Source organism: Durio zibethinus, chromosome 7, assembly GCF_047325235.1.
Source record: "Durio zibethinus cultivar Kanyao isolate XHJ-2024 chromosome 7, ASM4732523v1, whole genome shotgun sequence".
In the NCBI taxonomy this organism is placed as follows: Eukaryota; Viridiplantae; Streptophyta; class Magnoliopsida; order Malvales; family Malvaceae; genus Durio; species Durio zibethinus.
In genome coordinates, this window is record NC_143168.1 from 17,929,839 (window position 1) to 17,951,723 (window position 21,885).

General features: G+C 26.6%; 1 protein-coding gene and 1 pseudogene across 1 annotated transcript; one reads left to right on the plus strand and one right to left on the minus strand.

The window, feature by feature from the left end:
* Nucleotides 1-10,990: 10,990 nt before the first annotated feature.
* On the minus strand, nucleotides 10,991-14,222 carry LOC111277726 (uncharacterized). Its single transcript, XM_022864137.2, has 6 exons — nucleotides 13,966-14,222; nucleotides 13,650-13,868; nucleotides 13,357-13,523; nucleotides 11,814-11,895; nucleotides 11,604-11,672; nucleotides 10,991-11,379 (listed from the first exon to the last, which is right to left on the minus strand). Exons 1-6 carry the CDS (start codon nucleotides 14,086-14,088, stop codon nucleotides 11,209-11,211), a joined length of 831 nt encoding a protein of 276 aa, XP_022719872.1. The 5' UTR covers nucleotides 14,089-14,222; the 3' UTR covers nucleotides 10,991-11,208.
* A 3,597-nt stretch (nucleotides 14,223-17,819) lies between these two features.
* LOC149518071 (triose phosphate/phosphate translocator, chloroplastic-like) lies at nucleotides 17,820-18,849 on the plus strand (annotated as a pseudogene).
* Nucleotides 18,850-21,885: the final 3,036 nt, after the last annotated feature.

The window sequence follows — 21,885 nt, forward strand, 5'->3', positions numbered from 1 at the left end:
TGGCTTTGGGATGTCTTTATATGTAATTTTAATATTCTTCTCGCCAATTAGGGGCTAGCGTGATATAATAGAGGAATATATTATTCTATTTAAAAACAAAAATTTTAAACTTCACAACTAAAATTAAAAAGTTAACTTGTGTGTTAATTTATTGATTAATTAATTTTATAACACATGTCAATCCTTTAACTTTGACTTTAAAGTTTAAAAAAAAGACTCGTGTATAAAATAATTTTTTTATAATAAAAAATTAGTAGATTTTTTTTTAGCTTATTAAATAAAGGGAGATTATAAAAATATGAAAATACAATGAACCCAAATAAAGCATGCATAGATTTTTATCTTTAAATTTTGAACTATTAAAAATTAATTATTGTACTTATTTATTTTCATCAAATTTTTTCAAAAAAAATTATTATTAGTGTACCAAAAATAAATTTCTATTCATTTTAATTTATAATAAAAGAAGCAAATTTATAAAATAAAACAGAATAACTTTTTATTATTTAATCCAACACACAATGATTTTTTAAAATATATATATAAACTCACATCTATAATGTAAATATTTATAGTATATTAGTTTGAAAATGTTACACTATAATTCATTTTTTAAGTTATGTTTGACCTTAATATTGTGATGAGTTGCGACTCCATAACTATTTTTTTGCAAGCCTCTATTATTTAGGTTGTACTATTATATTTCATCAAACTAGCATTCATATCATTAATTTTGGAAGAATTGTTGAACTCTTGATCTATCCACGTCATCCATTTTTTTTGTCTCAACGTGCCTTTCTTCTTTATGTTTTGGTTCACTGATTCATTTTTTTTTTTTGCTTCCCTCTTTGAGAGTTGCCGCATCATTAGCATTCTCCTTTTTCTTTTTATTTTGTTTCTCACTGGTATGATAGTTTGTAATAGATTTAAAAGAGATTTTTTTTTTCTTACCTCATTTAAAGAAAGTGAAAAGGTTGAGCAAGTAAAATCCTGCAAAGTAGGTGAGAAAGAACATTGATTGAAAAGAAGGTTGAGGGAAAAAAAGAAGAAGGATAAAAAAGCAAGAAAAAAAATCCATTCATCAATCCATCCATCCACAAAATGAATTTTACAAATTTACAAAGAATAAGACTCTACATTGGGAGTGTTACATGATTGTTTCATGGTTTTTTCTTTTTGTTTCTTTTCAAAAAATATCAAAGAAAAAGAAAAGGCTAGTTTTTCCTTAATTTAACCAAAGAAAGAATGAGATAGGGGTAAGTAAAAAGGTTTTGACATGAAAAATTAACAAAAAATCATATTTTAACCTAAAAAAATAGTTGAAAAGCTAATAAAAATTATAATCTTTTTTTTGATATATAATTTTTTAATACAATCCAAAATTACGTTTCTTATATAGAAACATGATTTTTGAAAAGTCAAAACTCATATTTGTCAACCCTACTTTAAACGTTATATTGCTTATGATATATAATTTTTAAATATAATGCCAAAAAATCCAAAAATCATGTTTCTTATATAGAAATGTGATATTTGTTAGCCTCACTTTAAATGTTATATTACTTTCATAAGCTTTAAAATTATTTATGATTCAAAACAAATAAAAAGTAAGAGAATTAAATATCAAAATAAAGGAAAAAAGATTAAGCCACATAGCAATTTCATGGTTGTCCTTTTTATTTTTTTTGGTTTTTGATTTTTTTCTTTCTAAAAATATTTGAGAAAAAAAGGGGTAGCTGTTACTTAATTTAACCAATGAAAGAATGAGATAAGAGTGGGTAAAAGGTTTCTAACATGAAAAGTTAACAAAAGTCACGTTTTGACATGAAAAAAAAAAAACGTAGTTGAAAAGCTAACAAAGGTTATAAGATAACAAAGACTATAGTCTTTTTTTCGATATTTAGTTTTTGAATACAATTCAAAAAATTTAAAAACCACATTTCTTATATAGAAACGTGATCTTTGAAAAGCCAAAGCCTATATTTTTCAAGTCCTATGGAAGAAAATGTTAATTTCTTGGAATTTTAGTCCATTTATTATTTTTTGGTTCATTTATTAGTTTATTATAATTTAATATTAAATTTGAATTATTGTTTTTAATTTTATTAAATCTTATCCTTATATTTAATTTTGTTTATTTTTGAAAAAAAATAGATTTTAAGTATTTTAATAAAGTAAGTATGTTGAAAAGATTTCAGACATGAAAAGTTAACAAAAACCACATTTTGACCTAAAAAAATGTGGTTGAAAAGCTAACAAAGACTATAGTCTTTATTTCGATATGTAGTTTTTGAATACAATCCAAAAAAAGAAAAAAAATTCAAAAACCATTATATAGAATGTAATCTTTGAAAAGACAAAACCAATATTTGTCAGCCTCACTTTGAACTTTATATTGCTTGTGATAGTAGTTTTAAAATACAATCCAAAAAATCCAAAATTCCCATTTCTTATATAGAAATGTGATTTTGAAAAAGCCAAAGCATGTATCTGTCAACCCCACTTTGAAAGTTATATTGTTCGTACTATTAATTTTACTAACTTTGACTTACTGTTAACTTTACCTTAATCTATCCACGTGCCATCCAAAGTTTTTTTTTTCTTTCTTTCTTTTTTTTTTTAACTTGAATTTGTTTTTCTTCACCTCACCCACATCTTCACGTAACAGGGGATAAAAGAAATCATATTTTTTTAATGTAACAAAGGACAAAAGAAAAGATGAGGAGAAAAGACAGGTGAGATTTATTTTTTTATTTGAAAAAATTAATAGATATTCTCTTTGGTTTTAAAAAAAATAATGAAATGGGTAGGTGAAAGCTCTTTTTATTTTTCTTTCTTTTGATCCATGCTTCTTTGCTTTTTGTTTTTATTTTATGTTCTTTCTTTTCTTTTTCAATTTTCTAAAGCACAACAATTTAGTTTCCTTTCAATTTTTCAAAGCTTTTATCTATTGTTGGGTTATTTGTTTCCATGTTTTCTTTCTTTAATATTCTTAATAATTTTCTTATTTTGTGAGTGGATTGGTCAGGGAATTGAAAAAGAATTTGGATCTTTTTTTCAAGAACTACTGCTACCTATTCGTTACAAACAATTCACTTTTCAGGTCAAGAACATTTTATTCATTTCTTCTCTTTCACTTTCATGATATTATTATTAGATTTATTTGTTGATTTTAAAGGGTGGTTAGCTAAGCTTCTTCATATTGATAGCCTAAATTTTATTCAAAACAAAAAAATTTTTCTTTTTAAAAATCAGAAAATGATTGATGATTTTTTTTATTTTATTTGCAAATTGCAATGCAAGTATAGTCTTAAAAGGGAACTATATTTTTTAAGCAATGAAAATTGACCCAAAGTGAATGTTATGTTATCACTTGGATCAACAAAAGTGGGAATGGGAAAGAGAGGCATTGATGATTCACTTTGTTCCATTGATGGATGAGAGCATGACTATGACTGATAGAAAATCATTATTGTTATAAGTAATTTTAATAATTATTGCTATTTCAATATAAGTAATTTTAATAATTATTACTATTTCAACAAATAAAATTCTAAGTATTTTAATTTTTACCTTAAATATGAGATTTTAAACTCGAATTTTTTTGTTTTAATTATTTTACTTTTATAAAGCTTTTTAACATTTTGTAATATGATTAAATGTCAACTTTTCTTATTAAATCAATAGGGTTAAATAAAGATTTTACTTTAGTTCTATTTTGCTTTGAATTTGTTAATGTAAGCTTATAGTAATATTTCAATTAGATTCATTTATGAATTTGTTATTGTAAGCTTATGGTAATGTTTCAATTAGATTCATTTATGGTTCATTTCATGTTTTGAATAGCATCCAAAGAGATGTATTTCATGATTGAAATATTAATTCTTCATTTTTTTTTTGAATTTAAGTTTGTAGCCATTTCACTTGCTAATTATTTTCTTTGTGGCATGTTATCCTCTTTTTTTCTTTCTTTTAAATTCTTATATTTTGTTTATTACATTTATTTGATTGTTTAATTTGAAGTTAAAAGTTAATTCTTTTTTGTGAATCCACAGAAATGGTGATAACGGCTTGACTATTTGGTTTGATCCTTATATTTTTTCGATACAATGAATTGATTTTTATCTCCATACTTTTGTGCAAGTGTTTTTTTTTTAAGTTATTTGTTTAGTGTTTTTTTTTTGTTTAGTAAACTAATTTTTTGTTCGTTTACTTTTTCAAGTTATTCTCAAATTGGTAGAATTATTTTAGTTGTAGGTAATTTTTTTATGGTTATTTTGGATTTTTTTTTGTCAAGGTTTTGTTGATTTTTCAAAACACTTTAAATGTATCTAAAGCTATTTTGATTTTTAGATTTTTTTTTTTTTAGCACTTTGAAGGTTGGATTTGTTTGAATTTATAGTGTTGCATTTTTAGATACTTTAATATTTTTCTAACCTTATGGAAATTCAATCTACATTCATATGGTAGTTATGAATTAATCTTTTATTATATTGATAGTGTAAAATTTTTTACTAATATATATATATATTGATTTTATTAAATTTTATTCTTTTTTAATTAGCAAGTTTGCCATGCTCTGTTGGCTTTTAGAGCTCTTTAAATGCATATGAAACTATTTTTATTTTTATTTTTTTTATACTTTGAAGGTTGGATTTATTTGAATCTTATAGTGTTGTTTTTTTAAAAAATATTTTTAAATCTTTTATCTTATGAAATTCAATCAATATTTATATGATAAGTAAGATTAATCTTTTATGATGTTGATAGTGTAGACTTTGTTTCTAATATATATATATATATATATATATATATTGATTTCATTAAATTTTATTTTTCTTCTCATTGGTAGGTTTGTTATACACGGTTGTAATTATTTTGATATATGTAATTATAAGAAATTTATATTTTATTTTGTTATTACTTAATTGATATTTGTGGATGTTTATTATACACTATAATTTATTAATGTTATTACTTTAAACACATGGATAATCAAATGGCCTTAATTAATCTTTTTAGTTTTAATTTTGTTATTATTATCATATAGCTCCTTTTACACGAATATTTGTTTGAGTTTGAAGATCCTTTGAATTTTTCTGCGAGCCATTTCTTTTTCTAGAATTAATTGTTCTTGAAATTGTTAATAATATAGGATTTTCAGTTTTATTGTTGATAAATTGATACATAATTAGTGTGGTATGATTCTATTCAAATTTTTTTTTTCTTTAGCAAAGAGGAATTCCCGCAGCATTGCGCAGGCAGGATTCTAATTATTTATAATAATTGTACTATTGGTAATACTATGCTATAATTTCTTAAATTTTATTTAAAATATATCCTAAATGAAATAAGTGGTGGGGGTATCTAATAAATTGTTCTCATTCAATTTTTAAAAATTAATAAATATATAATTAATATAAAAAATTAACAGTTTTTATATTGATATCACTAAAATTTATTTTAAAAATAAAAGCATAAAATTTATCTTCACTTTTACATTCATTTTAATTTGAAAATTCTAATAATTTTTTTTCATTATAAATATACGTTTAACTTGTGATTTTGAAAATTTTTTTGCATGTATTTCTATTAATTTTAATTAATCATATTTTTAGTATTATTATAATTTTGATTTTTTACTTTTTATTTCTAAATCAAAGGGATTTATTAATTAACCAAAAGGTTTCAAAACTAAATATAGCAAAGAACATAGCTCTTCGCTTGATTTTTTTACTAATGTCATTTAAATTATTTCTTTGCTATATTATCATCACATTTAACTGCTATATTTTTTTTTTTCAATTTGATCCAATTTATAAATGATTGGTTTAATATACTTAATGTAATAATTATTTCATAAGTAGTGAGTTATTGGACAATACAAGTCTAATGTTTTCATTATAAAAAAAAATTAAAAAAGTTGTGTCATTTATCTACTTGCATTTTTTTTTTAAGAATTATACTTGTATTATTTTTTTAATATTTTGATTGACACGATAGAAAAATGAAAAAAAAAGTTTTATATAGCATCAATAATGAAACCATTGAAATAAAATTTTCAAAATAAAAAGTTGTAAAAAAATATATTTATTTAAAAGTTGTATTATATTATCCGATATTTTTTATATTCAATTTTGTCAATATTATATTAAATAACAAAATATTATAAAAAAAAATAATATTATAATATTAACCTCACTTATATAAATTTTTAGCTACGCAACTAAATGAAATAATCACTTTTTTTATTTAATATCAAGATCATCCTATTGTATATATTATAAAACTTTTACAAATTACATATTGATTTAATAATTAAATAGAGAAAAAAAATTTTGAAACTTTTGGTCCGTTGATTTTTAGATTTCATGATGGAAAGTGATTTTTGGTAAAAGTGATACTAAAAGGAAATTTATGATTCTTAAGTTTTGTTGATTTAGGATATGTAAATTTTTTTATGTTTGATTTAGAAGAATGTAAAATAATTTAATAAAGTTTTTTAGTATATTATTTTTGATGAAATGTGAATAACACATGACATTCATAACATTGACATATGAATAATTCGTGATACGTGAATAATACATTATCTTTGTGAAAAATAAAAAATTTTAATTTTTTTTTATATTTTCAACAAGATAATCTAATCATCCTAACTACTATTCTAATATTAATTATCCTTATAAAAATAAAATATGCGGATCGACCTTCCACACATTATTAACAAAGAATGTCCCTATGTAATAATATTAAGTAAATGTATTTTAGATTTTATATGTAATAATATTAAATAAAGATATTTTATATTTTATATTTTTATTTTGTTATGAGTAGTAAAAATTACTACATTTTATCTTAAAAATATTTTTTTTGTTAAAATTTCAAAATTCAAAAATGAAGTTTCAATATCTATAATATTTTTTTATATTAAAAATATGGTTTTTGTTAAAATTTCATAATTTTAAAAATATAGTTTCAACATTACTATGTTTTTATCTTAAAAACACAATCTTTGTTAAAATTCCAAAATTTCAAAATATAATTTTAATATCTACTATTTTTTTTTATCTTAAAAACATGGTTTCTATTAAAATTCTAGAATTTCAAAAATAAAAGTGTCAACATCAATTACGTTTTTTATCTTTAAAACAAAATTTTTGTTAAAATTTTAGAATTTCGAAAATAAAATTTTCACATTCACTATTTTTTTATCTTAAAAATGTGATTTTTATTAAAATTCTAAAATTTTGAAAACATAATTTCAATATTCACTATTTTTTAAATGAAAATATTTTAAATGAAAATATAATCTCAAAAAAATTTTAAAATTTTTTTTAAAATCTAAAATATTTTAAAAATTTTAAAAATATGAAATATTTTCATTTAATGTTGACGTAACAATTGATGACATGATACTAACTAAACTTTTCACCACGAGCTAGTCATCATCTTATTAAATGTTCATATCATGTTAACAAATGGACAAATAACGTTAATCCAAAATACTAAGGTGATGACCGAATAAAAGTTCAAATACTAATTAAATAGATAATTTTATTTTTTTAAGTATCAAACAAACAACAAGTGTATAATATTTGGACTATTTTTATATTTAACTCTTTTTTTAAAATTAATTTCAGAATATGGTTTAATATTTATTAATATGACAATTGCCCATGGGTAAAACACGTTAATTTCTCCTTTTTTTTTAATTATTTTTTTGTAGTTTGATTAGAAAAATTATATTTTTCTCTTTGAAAATTTCATTCTCACTTTCACATCTCCGATTTATATCACAAATAAATTAATTTCTACCAGCTTGCTATTTTTATAATAGTTGTATTAAGGGTATATTTGGATTGATAATGAGATTTGTTTCGAATAGTTTGAAAACATTTCATTCTCCCTTTCACATCTCTGATATATATCATAAATAAATTAATTTCTTCCAGCTTGCTATTTTTATTAAGAGTTGTATTAAGGAATTATTTGGATTGATAATGAGATTTGTTTCGAATAAATCAAAAACAACAATAATGATGAAATTTGATATTGTAATTATAAAATTAAAATTGATGATGGAGATATGTATATAAATCAAACATGACAATCACAAAAAAATTAAGTATCAACCAAAGATAATCGACTATCACATCAAAAAATGAGATAGCTGAATATCCAATAAAAAACAAACGATTACCCATAAAAAAATATCTTTTAAATTTTATTCAAAACCAATTGAATGTTTTAGATAGAAAAGTCGACTGCCTTAGGGATTAATGAACCATTAGAGTCTCCAATCTCCAACCAGAGGGACAATGGCTTCAACTATATCGCGATGTGCTATTCACACAATACAATTGAGACCAGAAAGTAACCTGACTACCATCGCATATGGTGTGCAATGATATTCAAATGGATCCTAAATGATCTTGAATTCAAGTTAAAAAATGAAATAGAAATAATGACAATGTTCATAAATAATGTAATCAGGCATACTAGAGGCTTAGAACTTAAAAATAAAAGAATTATTATTTCTATATAATAAATATTTTTTTTCATATAATCATATTTAATAAATAATATTCAGTATATTTGAAATTTAAATCGCAGTACTCTCAATTTCTTTCATTCTATTTAGCTTCCTTGGTAATTTTTTTTTTTATTATTATTTTGAAGGAAAAGAGATTCAAACCCATGCCTTCCTCAGGTGCATAAGAGATATTAGTAATGAATTATTTGGCAGAGCATAACCATACAAAAGCAATTTTGCAAAGGTATGCCAAATTCCAACATTAAAACAAAATTGCAAAAATAAGAAAAAAAATAAAACAATAAAAAAAGAAATTACAAATACAAAAAGTTGGAGTATATGCTTTAAGTAGATGATTATTATTTTAAAGAATGGCATTTAATTAATAAAGCAAAATTGAGTACCCAACTTCTCATTTTATTTGCAACAATAAGTATAGGTTTGTATGGTTAGACCAACCGGCTACCAATCTGGCATGTGCTGACAGTGTCGCTAAGAAACCAATTAAAAAACTTAAGACCTTATTATATATGTATGGTTATTATAAACATATATATATAATAAAATAAAATAAAAAACTTAAACCATTGTAATCAACCTATGCCAATTTTTTGCACCATTAAGTCTCAAGTCTTCTTGCTTGCATCAACAACTGTTGCTCATATTTCAGTCAAGGTGATGGGGAAATTTGTATACATGTAGGAATGAAATTGCCCAGAATTAATAAGGAAAAAAAGAAGCAAGAGGCAAAATAAACAACTCTCTAATATTCTAGTTTGCTAGTATCAAACATGGATTATATTAATTTGATATAAAAAATATGTATTATTTTTTAGATTTTTTTAGATTTTTGTTAGTTTTGAAACATGATAACATTAGACAAATTTATGAATGAATTGATTAGAAGGTGGTAATTCTGATAAGAGTGTGCATTGCTGTGTATCTAAATTAATTAATTAATTAACTTGCATAATTGTTTATATATCTAGATTATTTTAAGAATTTATTTTTATACAATATCAATATATTTTTTTTAGATTATATTTGATACACTGTTAATGAATCAGATGATGACACTTAATTAATGATATAAATCAAATAATAATAACTCATTAATGAGTAAATTTTTTAAAAAATATTAATTTGTGTACATTTATTTTAAAAGTTGATATTTACTCATTAATAAAATGTGATCATCTGATTCACTGATAGTATATAAATTTTATACACTGACAATGTATCAAATATAAATTTTGTAAGTATGATTAAAAAATTATAAATATCTCACTTCCTACTAATTTAAATCTAAAAATTTCACTAAATAAAAATAATTTCTCATATTTTAATATTAAAAAATTACCATGATTGACAAGATCATCTAAAGCCAAAGGGAATAATCATACAATATTCTTGTAAGAAAATACTCAGGTCTTAGCATGTTTCAATCTCAAGCTGAAACAATAAATTAGTTTGTAAGTCAATACATAGAAGATAATCAACATATACAGATGCAACTGTATACAGTTCAGCAAGCTCAACCCTAAATTTGATAAACTGTTTCGATCATGTGAAAGAAAAGGACAAACGTTGAACAACATTTGCAAACGGCATTTTCTCATTTTTTATGAAACGTTCAACAACATTTGTAAACAAGTTTTTCTTAATTATGATGATTAGGTTGATAGAGTTGACTTCTAAAGCAAAGCCAAAATTGATGGAGATGCAGAACAACAATATCAATTTACTCCGTTGGATTCTTTTGCAACAGAAAGAACAAAGATTTTTAATTTTTTTTTTTTATAAAAGAGACCACCAACAAATAAAAAAAATTAGATTGTAAGTGTCAAATTTTAAATTTTAAACTTGAATATTACATCTATAATTGCATTAACCGATTGATTAACTCGAGTTTAGCTTTATGATATTTTACATATGTGCATTTTCTAATAAGAATCAAACAATGGAATTAATTCCCCATGTTAGTCTCACATTTGTTTATATTTTTAGAAAGCTATAAAGGGACAAATAACTTGTGGAGCCAAAACAAATGGGAAGAAGTGTATGAAGGACCAAGAGGGCCTCAAACAATTGTTCAGGAAAATTAGACTACAAAAGGAATTAGTGCTTCGGAATTCTTATTGTAATTAATGAATAAAAAAGGTTTAACTCAGAAATTGACAAGGCCAAACGCTAGAAGTGTTCTATGCATTTGTCTTTTTTTTTTTTTTTTTTGTTGATTCTTGTGTTTCCTTTGCCTTTGGGTAATCCCCTCCCAATCATGGATTAAAAAATTAAGACAGGTCTATCTCCTACCATCTCGTTTATTTTGCTTTCTAAAGATTTTTCTTCTTTTTCTTGAATCATCTTTAATCATACAATGAGGTAAATCTGAGAACTAAAGAACTTGTTTAGCTAACCAAATCCGTAGCTTTAAGATAGCAAAGAAATTAGAGATGCTAATATCATTTAATTTATTGATTTAGTATCAAATATAAACCTAACTTAAAATATGTAGGCTGCAATAAGAAAATACACTAAAAAATTCACTTATCAACTCATTAATCCTTGTGTTGGATAGTGAAACCAGATATGAGTTAGAAAATCATACTTGTACCGCCATTTCTATAAGAGAATATAGAATAAACAGAGTTTTAAGGTAATAAATGAAGTTTTCATTGAAGGCCATAAACAAGTAAAGCTCCAACAGCTCCAACACCAGCCACAAGACCAATAACGACCCCAATTGGAGGTAACCCTCCGCCAATAGCTTTGCCAGTATTTACATCATATGGTGCGAATCTCTTCTTTGGTGCTCGACATTGAGGGCATGCATACGTATCAGGCTGCAGAAAATTAAACATGATAAAATTTGAAAATCTCTTTTTCACAAAAATGATCATGCGAGGATCAGTAATCTCCTAGAACAGTTTTACATGGAACACACATTAGCCAATACTTTGAACATAAATATATGTGGGCGATACTATTAGGTGAAAAGCATCCACAAGCCTTTGGTTTAATTGGATATGAAGTTTAATTTTTGCTCAGAAACTGGATAGAAACTTGCCTGCTCATCAAAAGGTTTCTGTGCAGTGTATATGTATCCACAATCAAGGCAAATATGAGTAGCTCTTGCCTGCAAAATTCTGCATACCATTAGTTCCCGCATGTGCAATGTAATCTCATTAAATATACACATAAATGTATCTGAGTATGTATATCTGTATTCTTTAAAAGTAAAGTAGAATATTAGTTGGCCAAAGCTATATATATTTGCCTTTTGAGCTTCAGTCAATTTCCTCCCAAACCGAGGAGGTGCTGGTCGCTTTGTTAGTCGTTTAACATCTACTTCTGCACCTCTGCATCACATAAATAGGAGAACTATCAGATAAGATAAGAAGGAAGAGAATTCGCTGAATTTTTTCTTTTCATTATTTTAATACTAGTACAGAAATACAGTAAACATATTAGGCAAAGGGTAGTGATTATTAGTAAATTAATGGGAAAAAGGGACCTTTAACTAAATTGCAACTGTATTAACTCAAAATTAATTGATGCATGATTTTTTTTTTTCGTTTGAAATACACTCCCTCTTGATCTTTTCTCATTGTAGAGTTATTTTATAAGATTTTTAAGCAGAAAGGACCAGGGCAGCACACTGGAGCTTTATCAGAAGATGACATAAACTTGAAAACAAAAAAATGTGAAGGTGCTAAAAAATACCAACATTACTTTTTACTGGCCTAAAAAGAAAAAAGAACGTCTTTTTCTGCATCATATCAGCTAAAATATTTAGTTTTATTTATTTGTTTTATATTATATCTATGAAATGAGATAGTATTTGCGTCCTAAAAACCTAGCAGAAGCAACAATGATCAATCAGCAAACAGAAGAAGTCGCAGACTTGCAAGTCAATTTGGCAACACTAAAACCTCATTCAGAGCAGCAAGGCATGCAGTTTGGCACTTCTGCTGTATCCTAAGAATGTAAATTCCCATTGTCCAATTCACATAATTCTTACCCTCAATCTACCAAATTTATCACATTAATTTATGAGTGATTGGTCCTCTTGTCACGTGTGTAGAGCATCTATCATTACAGACACCAGTCACTGAATCTGCAAGATGCTAACACAGGCATTTGTGATATTCTTTCTTTGCTAAGCTTTAACTGTTCGTAGCAAATCAATTTTTTACATAAACCCAAAATTTAAAGACATAATATCTTAGAATTACCGTGCAATATAAACCATAAAGCATGAAAAGTTTTCTTACCAACAAATTAAAGTTTAGTTTAATTTTTTTGATAGGCATACATCTCTAATAGATAATCTAAGGAACTTCACTCCTTCAATATCACATTATTTTTCATTGGTTAGCAACATTTTCATCTCCTTTATCATACATGCTTGATGCTAATTCTTAACCCATGCTTCAGAAGCATCATATAGAATGAATAAGCATTGCATTCCATTATAGGTCAATGGGTCTCAAATCATTCAAAAATATTTTTTTTTATTATTTTTTAGAGAAAAGCAGAACATCATGTTCACTTCCTAAACTTGTTATGTTTAACTGTGAACTTCAATTTTTTCTTTTAATGTTCCACGTCTGTTTAGGATATACAAGCTATTTATAAAATGTATTTACAATTGACGGTAGATGGTCATGGTAGAGTTGTAGATAATCACTACAAATTATCTACAATTGTTTAATGTACCATGGATTGATATCAAATTATCAACAACTTTTTTTCCTTTATACGTTCATCAAAATTATTCAAATAAAGCAAAGAAGTTAAATTTAGATAAGAAGTCAAACCTGCTAACTACAAAATAGACAGAATCTGGCTTTGCCTGTATGGCAGTTTTAGTAAATCCAAGCTTATCCGCAGGCCAAAGTTCATCCCCAAAGAAACTGCTAGTGTAAAGTACCTGATCCCCTGCCTTAAGCCCTGCTTTTGCTGCATTCCCACCCCCGTCAACAGCCTATATCCAATTCAAAAACCACAGTGAGTAAATATCCATCTGCAACCCGAATTGACAAAAGAAAAAATCCAAAACACTCTCATGACTGGTATCAATGTCGGAAGGAGAACCGAATCTGAAACTTACAGTAATAACTACACCACCTCCTTGCTTCTGACCTAATGTCAAGCCTAAGGGCTTGTCAACCTCAACCTCTACAGTTTTTGAAGCACCAGCAGCTTTTGCAGTGATCTCAATCCCTCTTCTTGCATGACTGGAACTGAAGCTGCCCTTTCTCTCAGCTAGGAAGAAATCTGAGACACCGCTTTTGGCCTCTTGAAGAGTCAGGCCTAGGAGTGTGGTTTTCTATACATGCATGGACAAAAAGAGAGGTTTCTGTCAATGGGATACGGAAGTAAAAGCAAGTTGAAAGGATCTGATGACCCACGCATTTCATTCATACCTGGGAAGTAAAAGGCGCGAATGCCTTGGGAGATGGGGTCGGGGTAGCTTTGAAGGAGTGGTTCCTGCTGGTGAAGGCGGCAGAACAAGAAGAAGAGGCACCTGCAACCACAGCTGATGACATGGTTTGAACTTTATATCAGAACAAGTGGCAGGGGAAGAGAGCGGTTGGAAATTGGAAATGAAATAAAAGGAAATTAAGGAAAGAGGTAGAGTTGAGTGAAGTGGCGTGGCTGCTTTGGTGCTGTGAAAAAGATGTGTGGATAGGAGTGAATGACCAGATAACCTTTCAGCGGCAGTAGGAGGCAGTTACATGCTGTGAGCCACACGCCCCCGCCGGGCCACTGCCTCAATTCCACAAGTCACTACTCGAGAGACACTAGTCTACATTCATAATGAGAAGTAGTCTTCTTTCATCTCATATATTTTATTTTTATTTCAAGATTCAAATTCTCGAGCTTCACGATAGTCTTAAATGTGCCATTCTATACATTTATCACTATGTTAGTATCGATTTTGCCATTGAACTTTAATTTCATTGAATTTAGTATTGCATTTTAAATTTTATTGATTGCTGAAGTATTTAAATTTATTAAAATGCAAACTTTAGAATGTGATATTTGGAACTCCATATTGGATTGTAACATAATTACTAGAGTTTAGGCATAAGTTTTGAAGTCTAAATCCATCTCAATTAGCTCAATTAAATTATTTTATTAATAAATAAATATATTTTTATTTAATTTTCTTTCAAATATATCTAAAATTATTAAAATAAAATTTTATTATATTTAAAAACTTTAATTTAAACATGTCGAGTTTAAATTTTGAGATAATTTAATGAAATTATAAAATAGGAGAGAGCAATTTATTGTGTAGCTCAATACTCTAAATTCTATAAAAAAATATTATTTAAAATAAAATTAAAATAATTAATTAAAATAATTTTTTATAGAAATAAATTTAAAATATAGTTAAAAATTAATGAAAATAAGTTTACAATTTTTATTCATGTTATCATTATATTTATATGCATTTTTAAAAAGCAAATATCAATACTTTTTATTAATTTAGAAATATATATTTACAAATTTTAGAAAAATATGTTAAGTACAAATTTTAAAAACAAAGATTAAGTATGTGTGGGTCTCACTCACATAAACATAAGGCTTGAAATTGGGAAGGTATCCACCGATGAAACCGGTGAATAGTAATAGGTTGAAAGGTGCAAAATGTGTCTGTTATTCATGAAGAAATGATGGACGGTTATAAAAATTTTTGTCGACTACCGTATATACACTATGTATTTATACGTCTAATATACATAAAACTCAATAAAAGCAATGGCGTGTTTATCTAATTTGTCGGAGCCTATTCATCACTCCTCATTACCTCCATGATCGTCTCCCTCCGATAAAGAAATCTCTAATTCTATTACCGATATTTCATCATAGAAAACTTTTGGCTCCAAAATTTTTTAGAAACGTATGACAGAATACTAGTGAAATAAAAAAATATAAGGTAGGAAACGGAATCATGTTACTAGGTCTAGGGTTGCTCTCATGGCTTCCAAAACTAGTTACTCATTAGACTAAACTATAGCTATATATTAAAGCTGTCACTTTAAGATGAGATGGGGACAGCTAAATAATGTCATTTAATTCAATTGAAGGTTAAATTTTGGAAAAAATTTATGAAATTAAGGGTTAATTTTGGAAAAATCTTTTCTAGAAGCTTCTCCAAAAGCTTGAACCAAAGCTTCTCCAAAAGTTTCTATTGAAGCATACAAAGCAATGGTATCTCTTCTATTTAACGGATCATTGACAGCAATTGCAAATTTTGAAACTTATCAGTTCTACCCTCCTTGATCCGTCATTACTGTTCTCTTCAATCTTCACTTAGGAGTGATAATTTTTTTATTCCTTTCTTTTTTTCCTTTTTTTTTTAATTTTTAAATTAAAACGTGGTAATTCCTTTTTCTCTTTGTCTATTTTGTTTGCAAAGAAGTAATTGCCAAAAAGCTAATGATTTTATGAGAAGCACTATAAGTCTATTTAAAAAAAAAAAAATTAGAGGTTTAATTGATTGGTTTTTTTTTCAACGGATTTGCATAGCTTTTGTTTTTGTGTTCTTTGTGGTATTTTTTCCAATGTTTTTACCTAGATCAATAATATACAAATCTCAAGATTCATTTTTGGATGATAAAGATTTTGTATTTGGAGAATTAAAGTGCTTGAAAAGATGGGTGGGTTGGATTTTGGTGAAGATATCATATTGAAATGGAAATCAATCCATGTTTTGGGTACAAAAGTGATCTTTGGCTCTTTGAATTGTGTTTACTTTCATTTTCTTTTTATTTTTCACAAGAAAAATGATAAAAAATTTGGCTCTAACAGTGGTATTCCATCTTTTTTTTCTTTTTAAATTCTTTCTGATTTGATGGATTTTATAATATTTTTTCCTTTTACAGCAATGATTGTACCTATAATGGTAGCTTTGATAGTAGGTCTCCTAAGATGAGCTTATTAAGCTACAAAGCCACCCCTTCCAAATATATGTGACTTACCAAATGGGTCTTCTGTAACTTCTCCTAGAGTTAAGATTAATGATAGGAATCATTTGGCTTACAGGGAAGTTGAAGTTCCCAAAGAAGAGGTAAAGTACAAAATTGTTGTTATTTATGACCTTGATAACTCCAAAGATCTAAATTTACCTACATTGCAAGTATGAACTTTTGATTATTTATAATTTTACACACCTTATCATGAATTTATCTAAATTTGAATTGATACAAAAGGATGAATGCAAATTTGCAATATTGAGAAAAGCTAGAAAATATGTTTATGAGCACTTCTATCCATTCTTTGTAAATTGCTTTTGCTAGGAACATAAATGTTTTGATCGATTTTAGTTGGCATTTTATTCACATTTTAGATAAATCATATGCCAAATTATTCAGCATGTTGTATGAACAAGTTGCATGGGATTAAATAGATACTGACAGAAAAATAAGAGTAAAAAAGATTTTACACAAGGCAAGAGTTAGCAAAATGTTATGCCTGGCAACAAGATTGCTAAACCAATAGATAAAGCATGGCTTAGGATCAAGATGATGATGTTTAGTATGGAAAAAAAAAAAAAAAGTAAATAGAACATCACTTTATTTGCTAATTTTTTTCTCTATTTGTTGTTTTGATCACCTAATTATACAAATCAGTTTAAGTGTAAAATATGTTCTCTTAATGGGCTCTCCTTCTAATTGTGTAGATAAACAAACTATATACTCTATTACTATAATAGCATATTGCACTTGAATTGTTAATGTGTCACCATGTTTGGGTGTCAATTAATTACAAAATGAATGTAGGTGTATCTATGGCATCTAAAGGTGTAATCGATCAAGTTCGAGTTATACAGTATTAAGCTCGAGTTCAAGCTCAACTTCAAATTTAAGGCTCGAAACTCAGTTTGAACTTAATCAAATTTTATTTTTTTAGCTCGAGCTCGACTCAAGATAAAAATCAAGTTACTCAAGCTAGCTCGATTAGGCTTGATTAACATGTAAAAATAAGTTTGATTCTTACATTCGACAAAAACTCAATTATATATGCTTGAGCTTGAACTCAAATTCAAAATATTTTATCAATTAAAATAATTAGAATATATTAAAATATAAAAGCTCAAATAGGCTCGATAGCAATTCGAGCTTGGTATAAGAATGTTCAAACTAGGTTTGATCGAAAATTCAAACTACTTGAGCTTTAGCTCGATTCGATAATAACCAAACTAAATTCAAGTTTTATTTGAATCGAACCTGAACAGCTTGCTAGTACTAATATATTATTTATACCCCTAATGGCATCAATGACTGAGTTGTTATTCAACTAGACAGGTTTCATTAGTGCAATGATTTCCAACATCTCATTCACTTACAAGGGTATTTATTCCAAGAAACACATTGTGACTTTCTTTAAAACTCTTACCTTTTTTTTTCAAAAGAATCAAACAGAGTTGTTCATTTCCTTCTCTTATATACATCCTTTTTATTTTCTCAATTTGTGCATGACTTAAAATTTTTATTTTAACTAATAAACTTTTTATAGTAATTGTTGTTTTTTCATATGCAGACCGATATGGATAATACAATTGACTATGCTTATATTTTCATCATTGCTCTCTTGGTCTATAATCCACCAGCCATCATTGTAAGTAAAAATTATTCTTAGGGCAACTAGAGATTTTAAAAAAATTAAAACATTAAGCATTAGTCTTTTAAAGCATTCCATGTTTTCCCAACTGCTTGTTACAATTTAAAGGTCCTTAATTAATGAAGCATGTGTTCAATGATACTATTACACAAGTGGGTATGATTAAATTAATCTCTAATATCTTTTGGGTGAGAATGATTTACCATCTCTATAATCAAGTACCATTGTTTTTACATTTTTTTTACAAGTTTTATTGTTTTCAAGTAACTCCATTCCTATTGTTGCCTTATACAAACCTATTTGACATAATGCATCTTAACATTATTATACTAAATAGATAAAGTTTTTTTTTTTTTTTTTGGCTTTTCAATTGGCTACCAACACTTTGAAACAAGTGGCACCACTTACCCATGTAGTTGGCAATGTGCTGAAACATTTGTTTGTCATTGGCTTCTTAATCTTAGTCTTTGATAGGTTTATATCTTACACATTTATGCTCCTTTAAAGAATTGTTTTGCTTTTTTATGTTTGGACTTAAATTTTTTGAGCTAATATCTAACAATTTACTTTTTACATGGAATAAGATTTCAACACAGACCGGCATAGAAACAGCCATAGCAATTGCTAGAGTAGTAATGTACTTTTTCATCAAGGTCAAAATGGAAGAAGAAAAATGAGTAAGTAAAACATTTTGATAAAAACACACTATAACTTGAACTGATCACTATAATTAGCCTTCAATTTAGAATTGAATTAACGCAACTATGTAAATTCTCAAGTCAACACAGTTTTGAATGAGGGTTATAAATATACATGAGGTTGGGAAAATTGTAAAAGGAAAATAATGTCCATACTAAAAAAAATAAGGATGTAGTTTATTTGTTGTTTTTGTCACCATATAAAATGGAGAATAACATCCCATGTATAAGGAATTGTGAATCCCCCATTATGTAGCATTGCATCAACTATTTAGGTGATCAAAATAATTTAGGTGAAACGCCACTGTTTAGGATTGCAAAATTTAGTAAAACTGCAATGGTAAATTATTTAGTGCAACAAGTTGAAGATGTTGGAAATCTATATAATCATTATAAAAGAAAATATAGAGTCATAATTCTTCATAATGCAGTAATTCGCCAAAACTTTGGTATATGTTTTTATTTTCACCATTTACCAATGTAATTATGATTATTAATTGTTTTGTTTAACTTAACGTTTTTCTTGGTTTTCAATGCAAACATAACTATTTGGTTATTGAACAAAAATCCAATGCTTGCAACTTATAAAACAAGAATGGCAAGATAATTCTCCACCTTTTAGCTAGGATGCTAACCACATTTAAAAGTACTTCCCATATGAACAAATTGGAGGAGTTCATCTACAATTGAAAGTATTGTAATTACAATTCCAACATAATAAAAAAATTATTTTTGGTTGTAGCCTAATTCTTTAAATTGAATCTTTATGTCGTATTTAAGAAATTTTCACTATTTTTGGATTCTTTGTTCTATTTACAGGCTTTTCGAGCCATTCAAATGATGATAATGAAGTAGGTTAGCTTTGCTAAAGTCAGATGAATGATTTAAAGTCTGGTGAGCTGAGCAAAAGCCACTACAAGTCAAAAAGCTATATAGGTAATGGCTAATTATCCATTTTTTAGAATTTGATCAATTGGGTCAACATAGATTTTTTGCTTCCACTCAAGTAAAGTATAAACTTATTATTTTATATATACATGTCCAAAGAGAACAAAATTGGATATGGTTTTTGTAATGTTTAAGCAATTAATTTGAATCTTGATTTAGAGTGGACCTTATTGCTCTTATTTGTGGGATGTTTATGTTGATTTTTATGTTTGTTACCTTATTGTAATACAGGTTGCCTATGCCTTGGGTCAATTACAAAATAAAACTACTTCAGCTACACTTAGCAATATATTCAGAATTGTCAGTGAGCACCCAATGGTTAGCCATAAAAATTCTGAAGCTATTGGTTCCATTGCAAGTAAGATTACATGATGTTAATAATCCTACATAAAATTTCATATTTATAAGGGTTGCTAATAAGCCTTTCTTAAGCCATTTTTTTATTGTTCTCATAAGGAGTAGGCAATAAGTGTTGTTGAGCCATGGGATTTGATCACTCTCTCTCACAAATTCTTGAATGACAACTATGACTTATGAATGTTGCTTCTTTACTGTTTTGACCTATTGGGTTAGTATGTCCATGCCATAGATAGGGTTGGCATCGGGTCGGGCTCGAGGTGGGTTTTGCTCGCCCCGAACCCGACCCGATTTAATAAAACTTGCCCCGAATCCGACCCGATTTAATCTTTATTAAACCCGAACTCGATCCTACCTGAAAATTTTTTTGATTTTTCATACCCGAACCCGACATAATGTAAATCGTACCTGACCCGACCCGACCCGAAATTAATAAAATATTATTTTTTAAATATAAATATTTAAAAATATCATTATATAAATATATATAATAAAAAATTAAATAATTAATTAAAAATAATTTTTTATATAATATCGGGTCGGGTTTTGTCAAAAACCCGACCCCGATCAGACCCCGATTGTTTTCTTATTTTACCCGACTCGATACCTAAATTTTTAAAAAAAAAATCGACCCCGTGAGATCGGGTCGAGTCGAAACCCGTCGGGGATGGGTTAGTTCGCCGTCCCTAGCCATAGATGATCAAAGTGTATTTAAGTTATTTTTTTATATATTTTAAATTTTTAATTATGCAAAATACAAAAAACCCATAATGAAGCACGAGGATTGTTTTAGTATATATAAAAGTAACCTCTAAGTCAATACTATTCATCATAGATTCTAATTTTGCACCAAGTGTTGGATAACAATTGAATCTTCACTTTTTTATGTTTTAATTAATGTCTCTACTATATTTTTTAGTTAATTTTAAAAAGTAAAGAAAAAAAAGTCAAAACATAAAAGCAAAATTACAAAAAAAAATACAAATAAAACATCTGTGATCTAACCAAATTCCAAATTTTACAATTTTTAAACTTAGTAAAAAGCAAAAAAAAAAAAAAAGAAAGAGGAAAAAATATTCATTTTCAATATTTTTTAGAAAATAATAATGAACAAATCTAAAAATATCTTTCAAATTTGAAAATTTTAAAAATTGTCTCCCAAAAACATACAAAAATAAAATGTCCCTTAAACTTTTTTTTTTAAATGTGAACTTATAAAATCCATAAACAATTAAAGTTTAAGTGAAAAAAAAAACAACAAAATCAAAAACACCAAAAATAGAGAATATAGATCCAAACCTTATATTTATATTTTTTCCTTTTTGGTAGTCAAAAAATAATTTAAAAATCCCAAAAACTTGAGTTTTTCAATAACTAAAACCAACACAAATACAACAAAACACCATAAGCATTGAATTTCTTTTATTTTTTTATATATTTTTTATGAGATAGAAAAGTAAGAGAAGTAAAAGATAGTGAAATTGATAATGCCAAATGAAAAAAAAAGGGACAAATGAAAGAAAGGAAAAGAGAGAAAAGCATATGAATTTTTACAAAGCTGAAAAAAATAAGAAAAAAAATAAAGAAATGGAAGAAGCAGCGCATGTGAAAGGCAAAGGAGATAAAGGAATATGATATAGGTTTTTAGTTGAATTTAGAGTGCCACTAAAAAACTATCTTGTGCTAAGAATGGAGAAGAGAAAAAAAATG

What these genes read in the sequence shown, in the direction of transcription:
- LOC111277726 (XM_022864137.2), bottom strand. Translation starts at nt 14,088, where the DNA reads ATGTCATCAGCTGTGGTTGCAGGTGCCTCTTCTTCTTGTTCTGCCGCC. An exon ending in TCGCGCCTTTTACTTCCCAG is followed by an intron (nt 13,869 to 13,965) that starts GTATGAATGAAA and finishes ATGCATGTATAG; the next exon opens with AAAACCACACTCCTAGGCCT. An exon ending in AGAAACCTTTTGATGAGCAG is followed by an intron (nt 11,380 to 11,603) that starts GCAAGTTTCTAT and finishes AATTTTCTGCAG; the next exon opens with CCTGATACGTATGCATGCCC.